The following is a 12,382-nucleotide window of genomic DNA, read 5'->3' on the forward strand; positions in this document are numbered from 1 at the left end:
TAAAAAAAAAAAAGTATGAAAGAGTTTCAAGGTAATGCACCCTCACAGCCCTATTCACTTATAAATTCTTTCTTCTTCAGTTTCAAGTATTTAGTTGGTCACATTTTTAAACTTAAAACTGAACTCCAGTCTGAATATCAGCTTCTCATAAGCAAGATGTAGAATAAATGGAGTTGTTACAACTTTACACTGTGATCTCCTGAGAGGTCCTGAGAGGTTTCATCATTTCCACTCTCACTCCCAAAGTAAAATCATCTTTGGCTGGGAAATGATCATTTACATAAAACAATATGTAGAAATTAAAACACTTTAATATAATATAAACATTTCCAGAATATAGACTGATTTTGTATCAGTACTTTTTGAGAGCTTTTTAAAACTATATATCATCTAAACTTATTACAGACAGTTTCATTTTCCACTTTCAGAACTAGAAAATACAAAAATACACTGCAAATTAGATTTAACAAACAAAAAAAAAACTGATCTAAATTGCTTCATACATTTTTCTTAGAGAAAATCAAAAAACAAACACATAATAACAACAATAAAATACCAACACTAACACAAACCCAAACAAGGAATGGATTTTGTAATGCCTGGTAATTCTCTCATTTAAAATAAATTAACCTTTCATGGGCAAATAATTCACCACCACAGCAATTTGATGAATAGAAGTAGAGACAACCTCATTAAGCAAAATTACATTTTATATAAGAAATGTAATTTTTTAAAGAAAATGAGAAAAACTAACTTGAGGAAAAGGCATATTGAATACTTTTACTCCACTTGGCTTTTGTTGGAGGTTAAAGTTAACTGCTCACTTAGGAAGCATTCAAGTAACATAAATTTTATGAAATCAAACTTTTCAACTTATTTCTTCAATTCGACCTTAAGGGAACAAAACTAAAAAGCTCAAAATCCAAGCATAGACTCCTCCCAAAGCATTGTCTTTCTTCAACAGATTTCCTTTTCTGTTCTTGTGTTCTTATGTTCTTCTTTCTCAGAGGCTAGATTTATGCTTGTTTCTTCTTTCAATTCAATTTCAATTTTTACAGCCCCTAAAACTAAGCTTTCCTGAATAGCCAATGATCATATCTACCTATGCTTTTCTTCACTGGCTGTTCTTGTTTTTGTCTAAATCCATTTTCTAAACTGATTTCTTCATTTCATCCTTGGGTAAACAAAATGAAATTCCTAAAACAGACTCATCCCAAAAGATTGACTCTCTGTCTTTTCTTCAACAGAATTCTTTTTCTCTGGTTGTGTTCTTATGTTCTTCTTATGTTCTTTCTCAGTATATTTAAGCTTGTTTGTTTCTTCTTTCAATTCAATTTCAAATTATAAACACAAAAACTAAGCTTTCTGGAGCTGACACTGACTATATCCACTGCTCTTTTTCTTCTGGATGTTCCTGTCTTTGTCTAAATCCATAACTGATTTCTTCAATTCATCCTTGGGTAAACAAAACTAAAAATTCAAAATCCAAGAATAGATTCATCCCAAAGCATTTCCTCTTCTGTCTTTTCTTCAACAGGTTTCTTTTTCCCTTTCTTGTGCTTGCGTTCTTCTTTCTCAGTGGGCACACCATGGCTTTTTTTCTTTTTTCGATGTTTAAGCTTTCCTGAACTGACGCTGACTTGATCTCCCTTTCTTTTCCTTTGTCGGATGCTCTTGTCCTTGTCTAGATTTGTATCACCATAACTCTTTTTCCTTTTATGCTTCGATTGCTCTTTCTCTGACCTGTCTTCACCTTCTTCCAGGTGCCTTCTTCTCTTCTGATGTCTTCGTTTATGACCTGCTTTATGGTCACTGGTATTGTTTTCTGAGAGGTGCTTGTAAACTTCAGGTTCTACACTGTATGAGCCAAAGTTATTTTCTTGCTGACTAAGGCTCAGGGGTACTGGCTTTTCTGGAAAACAGTCTCTGATGGGTTGACAGGAGGATATAGAGTCTAGTTTCTGTATGCTGTCATGAGCTGGTAAGCAATGAGGTAACTGGTTTTCCACTACTTGGGAAATACTGTATGATCCTGTATAAGCATGGGAAGTCTCAAATGGGACTTTTTGCTCAAAAATTCTATGTTTGGGTCTGAAATCAACCTTTTCTTTGTACTTATGGATTTCTATAGAGCTATCACTAACCTTTCTGAAGCAAGTCTTTGGCTCTAGTCCTCTGGCTTTCTGCACTTTGATGTAATCTTCTAGCTCATCTTGGAAAGAATCATAAGTTCTGTTTGAATGAACTGGTAACCAATAATGCAACTTGCTTTCCACTGGGGAAATATTGTATGGTTGTTGGTAAGTCTGGGAAGTCTCAAGTGAAAATCTTTGCTCAAACATTTGTTGTCTGGGTCCAGAGTCAACTTCTCTGTACCCATGGGTCTCTGTAGAGTTCTCTCTTATCTTTCTGAAACAAAACTTTGGATCTAGTCCTCTCGCTTTCTGCACTTTGATGTAATCTTCCAGTTCATCTTGGAAAGAGTCATATGTCTTCTTTGAATGAGCTGGTAAACAATGAAGTAAATGGTTTTCTGCTGTTTGTGAAATACTGTATGATCCTGGGTATGTCCAGAAAGTCTCACATGGGAGTCTCTGTTCAAACATTGTATGTGTGGATCTAGAATCAACTACTTCCCTGTACCAATGGGCTTCCAAAGAACTCTCTTCCATCTTTCTGAAACAAATCTTGGGCTCTGGTCCTCTGGATTTCTGCATTTTGATGTAATCTGCACATTCATCTTGGTAAGAGTCTTGTGTCTTCTTGGGATTCTTCACTAGACTGATAACAATGGATTCTCTGCAAAGAAAACAGTAGAAAGTTCTTATTACTAGGCTATTTTATTCTGAATACTTTCTTTGTTTTAAAAAGATTAGTCTGGAAAAAACAACAACAAAAGTCCAAACAAATATTAAAAGCTTACTTCAATATAAACGCTGTAAATCATCACTTTTTATGCTAAAAAGAAGCAGCAGGAACAGTCATATCTCTCAGGTACCTCACAATTTTTTAAATACAAAAAAATTTTCAGGGCTGAGATGAAAGGGAAGATGGGTACAAACATGCAGACATAGCTGATACTGCCTTAGTACTAAACATGTAAGACATGTTGGGATATGTGGGAAAGAACAAATAATATTTAATGCCCTGAGGATTGTCTGATTTGAATGTCACATTATTTTAAAAGTTTTAATTAGTTCTTTGTATAGAGCTATAAATGTAATGGATATTTGTTCTGGAACCGTGAGATTTTAAAAAAGAGTCTAAATGAAGGTTAATTTGGTGAATTGCACAATTTAGCTCCTACGTATTCAGACTCAAAGTAGAAATATTTTCAAATAGAATAAAATAATTAAACAGAAACATTATGGTTTGATTTTCACAGCAACAAACCAAAAATACAATACCCAAGTGCCCCTCTGTCCTGCTATCTGACTGATCAAGTCCCTAATTGTCTACTTAATCCTCTCCTCCTTGAAACAATAGAATAGAATGGAATAAATATTTATTGTGCTATTGTGTGCCAGGCCAGGAACCTTACACATATTTTTGTATTTCATTATAACCACATTAAATTGGAAATGTCTAAAGTTATACACTTGTTAGAAAGACAAATCTGATATTCCAGTCCAGGTCTAACAGCAAGACCTTTGTTCATAACCACTATACCTTGCTGAAAGGATGATGACCAGATCACTGTATCCCTGGAACTAAGCCAACTTTCCAGGAATTATTTGAATTTTCATGGCTCAATGAGAATGAGAAGAACAATGCTGTTTGGTCACAAGAGGTGCCAATTATCCAGCTCTGCAAGTATACTATCATGGCTAGAGAACTCCCTATGAGATTCCACTACCATGTACTTTGTGACAAATACCATTAACTGTATCACCTTATAGGGAAGTGAATGCCTACAAAAGTTTTGTAAAATACATGCAAGGGTACTTGACAGAAGCCCTACTCTTTGGTATCATAGGAGCATTTTGGCAGAAAATACTTACTTAATTTGGTGTTCACTTCCTTGCATATGGGACCGGAACATTTCTAAAGATGTAAAGGTAATATTACAAATATGGCAAACGTAGGTCCTCATACTAAATGCTGAAAAAAGAGAGAGTCAAATTTAAGGAGGTCAATATGGACAGGAATTTACTAGAGATCATCTACAGAACTTTCTCAATTTAAAGATAAGGCCCAGAGAGGTCAAATGGCTTTGTCAAAGTCAAAGAGCAGGTCAGTAATAGAGCTAACCTCTCAGAGCCCATGTTTCTTAATTTAAAGCCCAGAACTCTTCACACTACACTACACTACACTACACTACACTACACTACACCACACTGCTTCTTTAGCCTTGGCCTCTCTTGAGACTACTATCTGCCTGCCTATTGTTTCTACATGGAAGTGCAGTAGACACTTCAAATTTAGTATGCCCAATTAACCTTTGCCTCTTAATCCCTTAATCAACCTCTTTTTTCTTGCCCCTAATTCTCTTGCCATCCAACAAAAACCTGAAATGTTCCAAAAGATTAAACAAAAGCAAAGTTTTACTCTCTTATGTGAAATCACTGTAGTGCATTAGTTTACCAAAAGTAATTCCCACAGACAGATATTAGAAAGGAGAGAGTTTCAGTGAGCCCCACTCTCAGGATAAAAGCTGAAAGAAAAATTCTAAAACAACTACTAGTTACTACTTCAAAAGAGTCAAAAACTATAGAATAGGTATGCCAGCTATTTCTATGTTCTGCTTCTTAGGTAGAGCTGAAAGCAGAGGATAAATTAATCTTTATTTTCTTAACCTCATCATCCTTCCAATTTCTCTTTGGTCAGAAGTAGAAAATTAATAAATTTCATAAGCCAAATATAAAATAATCCCACACTAAAGAAGAGGCAATAAATTGGTGGATGCAGTAATTTTAAGATGAAGCAAGGTCATCTTTTAAGTCAAACAGCAACTTAATCATTCAAATGATGCTAAATTAATCAAGGATATTGGTCTTGTCCAAGCAAATATTATTCATAGAAACAGAAGACTATTGTTAATGAGAAAGAAAGATGCAACTTTGAATAACATGAGGACTCTGCTTACTACTGACATAACTCTAGTGGGCCAAGGAGAGCTCAGCAGGTTATGCCAAAGACTGAATGAATGATTCCTTGTAACTATCCTCTCTTCCAGTGGTCTGATTTCATGCTAATCAAGTCTATTTCTGATTATAATTCGGCTTCTCATATTCTTTGATACCAAAAAAGGAATACCCTGGATGATATATCCAGGTTTTAAAAGCCCTAGGAACTGAAAAAAGATATTATCCTCTCCTACCATAAATCAATACCAGAATGACAATGTATTAACTTAAATTACAATGTTTCTCAGACTCCAGAATTACTTGAAGTATTATTTAAAATATAGATCCTTAAGGAGCACATGCTCAGTTGGTTGAGCATCCGACTTCGGCTCAGGTCATGATCTCATAGTTCATGAGTTCTAGCCCCACGTTGGGCTCTGTGCTGACAGCTCGGAGCCTGAAGCCTGCTTCAGATTCTGTGTCTCCCTCTCTCTCTGCCCTTCCCCCACTTGTTCTCTGTCATTCTCTCTCTCTCAAAAATAAATAAACATTAAAAAATTAAAATATAGCTCCCTAAGCCTCTCCCTGTAAAACATGATCCTCTGTCTCTGGGATAGGGAATTCATGTTTTAACAATACTCCAGGTAATTATTCTTAGAGAATGTGTGGGGAATACACTAAGAGAATACCTTTCTAGTTCCTTGATTATTTATTGGCGTTTTCTAAGTTTGTGGTCTCGTCAGTCCCTGATTTGAGGCTGGTCAACCCTGAAGATTTTGGACTTCCTGCAAAGCTAAGGACTAAATCCAGGAATCTGCATTTTCACAACAATCCTTTACAAAAAAATTATGGTGCTTGGCCAACACCATACATTTTGAGAACACCCAAGTTATGCAAGATAAGCAGGAATCCTGGTTTCGTCTGCGTTAATGGTGCTCAATGTTAGCTACACATTAGAACCATGTGGAAAACTTTAAAAATATTAATGTTACAGCTCCACATTGGACCATTTAAATCAGAATCTCCAGGAGCAGAACCAGGCTTTCTTACTTTTTGCAAGTGTTTTACAATAGCCAAATTATGGAAAGAGCCTAAATGTCCATCAACTGATGAATGGATAAAGAAATTGTGGTTTATATACACAATGGAGTACTACATGGCAATGAGAAAGAATGAAATATGGCCCTTTGTAGCAACATGGATGGAAATGGAGAGTGTTAGGCTAAGTGAAATAAGCCATACAAAGAAAGACAGATACCATATGGTTTCACTCTTATGTGGATCCTGAAAAACTTAACAGAAACCCATGGGGAAGGGGAAGGAAAAAAAAAGAGGTTAGAGTGGGAGAGAGCCAAAGCATAAGAGACTCTTAAAAACTGAGAACAAACTGAGGGTTGATGGGGGGTGGGAGGGAGGGGAGGGTGGGTGATGGGTATTGAGGAGGGCACCTTTTGGGATGAGCACTGGGTGTTGTATGGAAACCAATTTGACAATAAATTTCATATATTAAAAACAACAACAACAACAACAACAACAACAAAAGTAAATAAAATAGAAAGTGTTTTAGATGGTTTTTCTAAACAACTGTTGTTGAGCACCACTCCCCTAAATTATCAAGCTGATGATCTTCATTATGATTATAAACTCAGATTATATTTTAGGGGTTTTACCTATTTGTTTAAGTGCTTATAAAGAATATAGTATACATAATGTTCTCCTCAGTTTCTCCTTTGCTTCTTCACAGATTATATCAGGAGACTATAATATACATAATAGAGGGGTTTAGAGAAGCTTCAGGTCACATATAAAAGATACAGAGGCAGTTCTGGAACTGTAGTCTGATTACTATTACCTTAGCCTTTGTCTTTTTCATACACTGATATTCTTGTTGTTTCCTAGATACAGACATCTCATAAAATAATATATTCAAAAAATATGTCTCAAAAAATAATACATAAAAATATAAAGCACTGAGATGGATACTGCAGAATAAAATATAATCTTTTGTCTTAAGGAGGCTAATTCAGTTAAGGAGCTATAATTAATGCAATTGTCAATGAACAGTGAAATCTGTGAGAAATCACAGGAAGGGGAGAATGTCAGAGGGATGAATGTCAAGGGGAGAATAGCCAGAGTAGTGAGGGAAGTTATGATGGATCTTGGAGGACAAGAAGAATTTGAATCATAAGGAAGGTAGAAAAGGTCATTCCAGGGGATGAAAACAGTATCAGATATGGCAGAGATAGAAATGAGTATGATGTGTTGATTTCAAATAATCTGTTCAACAAACACTGAGGGCCTATGTGGCACCAGCCATCATACTAGATTCTAGGTGTACAAGATGGATAAAATGGGCAGGTTTCTCACAAACTCAAGTGAGAAACAGATATTTAAATAAAGGATTTCATTCTAATTAGGTAAAAGGTAAGAAGTATGCTTAAGGGGTATGGAAGCTCAAAGAAGTAGAGGCACTTAAGCACAGTGTGGTAGTCTGGAGAAGGCTATTGGAAGAGATGATGCCTTAGTTAAACGTGGAAGGATGAAAATTAGTTAACTTGATGAAAAGAGTTGAGAAGATTATTGTGCGTAGAGGGACTAGCATGAAAGAAGCATATAAGTGCTTATAGCTTCTTAAAATTTGGAATTGTTGTAGAATAAAATAGAACAGGACAAGATGGAGAGGCAAAAGTGTGTCAGGTCAGAGAGATGTATATGTTATGCTAAGGAGCCTAGACTCTTTATCCTGTGTATTGTGAAAACGTGAAATGCTTTAAGTAGTAAGTGACATAGTCAGGTGTGTGTTTTAGACAAATCTCTCCTCTAGCTGCAATATGGAGGATAAATTTGAGAGGAACAAACCTTAAAGCAAGGAGACCACATTTATGTAAATATACTAGGCCAGGCAAGAGATAAGGAAGGCATGGGCTAGAATACATGGAACAGGGAGATTGGTGAAATATACCATTAAAATTGGCATAACTTAGTGACTGATTGAATGTGGGATATAAGTTTACCTGAAGGGTGTGAGAAGGGGAAATGTAGAAGAGTGGAAGAGAGTCTTGGAGAGTGGGGCAGGTTTTAATACCATTGCTGAGAGGAGAGTGAAGAGGAAGGTAAAGGATTAAGTAGGACTTCAAGTCCATAGAGGTTGGATTCCAAGACTTTCAAGGTACCCAATCTGTAGCTTTACATAATTTTCCATAGCATCACCCAGTACTCTGAATATAAAAGTAGAAAAGGTGGACTGCGGAACTGATCTAGGGTTGAATTCTTGCTACTAGGGAGAGAATAACAATGAGGTATAAGTAAAGCCTTCCCAAAGGTTGTTACAGAATTGGGAGTGTGAAATGATGGTAGTGAAAACGTAATGGAAGGGTACAGGAAGGAAAAATAGTTCTAATAAGACTTGATAAGACTTGCTGATGGACAGGATGTAGCAAAATTCAGTAGACAAAGATGCCCTCAAAGATTCAAATGTAGGTGACTAATAAGTAGTGGTACTACTGGTAAAGGCCGGAATCTCGGGAAATTAAAGTTGGTTTTAGAGAAGATTATTAATTCCATTTTAGATATGTTGAGGTACAGGTGAAGGTGAGACATCTAAGTGCAATAATGAGGCTAAAAATAAGTAAAATAAACAAAACAAATACAATAAGTAAAAAATGCATACATACTTTAGTTCCATATCGTTATGGTAGCCATCCCTGTGCTAATAAGATCTGGGCTGGATGAGGGACATGAGGAAAGCAGTGAGAATGATGAAAAAAGACAGAGATTAGGTATAGTACGAACACATACAAAGTGGATGGAAAATAAGGCAGACAGAAAGAAGGGTGAAATGGGTGATAAGTGAAATAATTAAGGTGTCACATGTCAAGTTGTTTTTGTCTTACCGCTTGATTGCTTATAATATGGGTTTCTGTTCTGTTCTTTGAAATTCTCACTAGCTAATTTAAATTCTTCAGCCAGTTTTTAAATCCTCAAATATTTACTCTTCTTAAAATGGAATAGTCAAAGTAGTAAGGAAAATTTGTTCTATTATGCTAGTGGTCAGCACTCCCTCCCTGGCCAGATGAAAATTTCACCAAAATCTTTCTTCTCTTATACTAATAACCTTGAAATTTGAGAGTGCTAACATGACCCTCCCTTTAGAAGTGACCACACACTTCTCATAACTGACTCAGTTCCAATTTTACCTAATTCCAGCCATTAAATTAGAAGGTACTTATTTCAGATATCATCACCCCAGCAATAGGAAAAATACTGTAACAAGTAAAAGTTTGGCATTTCTCCAAACATCTACTACTTTCTGAAGCCCTACCACTTCTATTTCTACACTTGTCTAAGACAACATTCTTCAAAATCCTAGATAGAAACACAGATCTCTATGTAACTTTTTGGGATATGTTGAATCATATTAATTAGGAAACTTAAATACTATAAGCATAGGGTTAGCACTCAACATATCAAAATTAATAGTGCATGGATTCATATATTAAACTAATCTCTACTGAGGTAGGCCTAATCTGTGCCAGTTTCTATCTTTAACACTTGAAATACAGACAAGTTAGATGAAGTCCTTACCCTCAAAGACCTTACATTCTAGTGGGGGATAAAGACACATACAGAGAAAATTAGACACACAGGCTAAGGAAGCACAGAAGATAAGTCTTGAAGGAAGTGAAAAGGCTTCCAGGGAAGTAGCATGTTAATGAATGAGTAGGAATTGAAGAGAAGATGTTTCAGACAAAATGGCAGCATGAACAAGGGCAGAGAGATGAGAAATAGGGTAATAGTTTCTGGAAACCAAAAGCAGTTTGCAGGTTCTGACCTAACACAGATCATGGCAGGAAGTAGGAGGGGATACGCCTGGAGAAGGCAGGAAGGAACAAGATGGCAAGGAGCTATGAAGCTTAGATTTTTATCCTCAGAAAATAGAGAAACAATCGAGGGTTTTAAAGTGAGGAATGGCATGGAAAGATGTGCACTTTAGGTGAAACACTGTAGTGGTTAAATTAAGGGTAGATTTGGGGAGACAAAACTGATGGCAGGGAGAGTAATGTTCTAGAACAATGCTTCTCAAAATGTATTGTGAGTACAAATGACCTAGAGATCTTGTCAAAATGCAGTTTCTGATTCAGTAGGTCTTCAGTGAGGACTGAGATTCTTTTTCTAACACGCTCACAAATGATGCTAATGATGCTGGTCACAAACCACACTTTGAGTAGCAAAGCTCTAGGAGAGATGTTGAGGGCCTGATCTAGTGTGGAAAAAGCAGGGCTCGAGATAAGGGAACTGGTAAAACAGTCATAGCTCTGTGTTTCATTAGATAAAGAAGTGAAGAAGGTAATGTTGGGGGAGTCACAGTCAACTACAGGTTTCTACTTTGAACGAATGGAATTGAAATGGTTATGAAGTATCCAGGTAAAGCAGTAGCTGCCAGTTGGATATGAGTCCAAAGCTTGACAGAAAGATCATAAGCATACAGATAAGATGAAATAAGGGTAACAGATCAGATCATATTTGTATAGTGAGGGCAAAATGGAGCCACAGGAACACCCACATTTAGGTAATGAATTAAAAAAAGAGCCCCCAAAGAAAACAGAAAAGAAACAGAAACACACAAGAAGAGCAGAGCTTTAGGAGTTACATATGACAAAGATTAGGGCTTTAAGGAGGGAGTAATAAATATTTTCACATGAAGCAAAAAGGTCTAGTAAGGAAAGAACTGAAAAAGAACAGTGAGTGGAAGAAGAGAAGTGGGTGGAAGAGAGAATATGAAACGCGAATAAAATACACTAGTAGTGAGAAAGTGCCTGTGGGGGAAAAATGAAAAAAAAATATGGTTAGAAGAGCAAGTGGATTCCTTCAGTCAGGATCAGAATCTTTATGGTGCCTGAATTCTTGCCACTCTTTCTAGTTCCTTTGTTAATACTCTCTCCTTCCCACTTCTACAAATCTAAATCATACACTTCCTCTACGAACATTTTCTGAACCATGATGTTTTACTCCCCTGGTTACCAAAAATATGTACACAAAAATTCATGCCTGTAGCCTCTTACAATGAAGTATCATTAACGTAACTAGTTTACACACTTGCTCCTTCAGGGAAAATGGTATACCCTCATTTGTATTCCCAAGAATAAGTAGCCTAGTACCTTAGAGACACTTAAACCATACTTAGTGACTAAATAATATAACTACAGCGTCACTAATTAAAAATACTTCCTTATGTACCTACGACATAACATGAGACCATGGGAATACCTGTACTCGATTCTATAATTAATGAAGGTCATCTAAACTTTTCTGAGTCTCATTTTCTAGAAACCAACAGATGGACCCTGAAGTCCTTACTCATCTAAGATTCTATAATCCCATGAGTACTATCAACCTACTACTCAATATGAGTAAAATAATATATACATTAAGACAATATGTTTCATAAAATATAAATTTTCTATGAAAGAGTTTTGGTATATTTTTACTGTTTACCATTTGCATCTGATTTTGCTGGAAGAGGTTTCTCTCTTATCTTGTCTACAAACTTCTTCCTAGCTTCATTTCTTTTGTGTTTTTTCCCAACATAATGTTGTTGGGCCATTAATGGACTATTAAAGGAAGCAGGACAGAGCTTGCAATACTTGTTTGGATTATTCAAATCCAAAGCACTGCTGGAAGAGGAAGGCATAGTCTTGTCTTTAATCCCACCTGGAGGAAGCTTGACAGCAAGAGGCTTCAGAAAAGTTGATTCTGCAGAAGTAGTAATAGGCACACCTGCTGAAATAGTTGTAATGAGAAGTGATCAACATGTATTCAGCTATCAGATCTGCATTCATTATAAAGTATTAGGGAAATTCAGAATTCTTTGAAAACTTGCTATCTTTGGACTTTTTCCTCACAGGGCTGTTGGATAAAGGTACTCAGGTTAAAAAGAATTTCCTTCTGTGAAAACAAAAATTTGGATGCAAGTCTGGCACCAAGTTTCTCCAACAAAGGTACAGGAAGGAAGAATATTCAGCATTAGCTTTTAGCTTATTACATTAATTTGAAAAATAAACGAAAGCATGAGAGTTTAGGATGATTCTTGAAATTAGTGAGGGTAAAACAGAGGGTGCCAACTTCTAAGTTGGTGCCTTTCCTGAGTAGCACAGTAAGCCTATTCAGTCCAGATTTGTGGTGTTTGTATCAAAATAAAATTTATGCAGTTATTTAAGGCTATACAATAATGTTTCCACAATTACAGTTATTTCAGAGCTCTTATATTTCATAACCTCTCTGAGCTCAATTTGATGAATTGTGGGGACTGAAAATAA

The 12,382-nt window shown here is 36.1% G+C and overlaps 1 protein-coding gene across 2 annotated transcripts in view; it reads right to left on the reverse strand.

Annotated features, from left to right (window-relative positions):
- Positions 1-558: 558 nt before the first annotated feature.
- Positions 559-12,382, reverse strand: part of ZMAT1 (zinc finger matrin-type 1) — a 37,045-nt gene continuing 25,221 nt past the window's right edge. The window contains exons 5-7 of one of the 2 annotated variants that reach the window (XM_047843871.1): positions 11,778-11,846; positions 4,002-4,101; positions 559-2,799 (exon numbers count right to left, since the gene is read on the reverse strand). In XM_047843871.1, coding sequence (XP_047699827.1) covers positions 1,479-2,799; positions 4,002-4,101; positions 11,778-11,846 — 1,490 coding nt within the window. In that variant the 3' untranslated portion in view covers positions 559-1,478. Of the gene's footprint in view, positions 2,800-4,001; positions 4,102-11,561; positions 11,847-12,382 lie in introns of both variants that reach the window. The other variant, XM_047843870.1, reaches the window with a different exon arrangement.

This window comes from Prionailurus viverrinus, chromosome X (assembly GCF_022837055.1).
Source record: "Prionailurus viverrinus isolate Anna chromosome X, UM_Priviv_1.0, whole genome shotgun sequence".
Classification (NCBI taxonomy): Eukaryota; Metazoa; Chordata; class Mammalia; order Carnivora; family Felidae; genus Prionailurus; species Prionailurus viverrinus.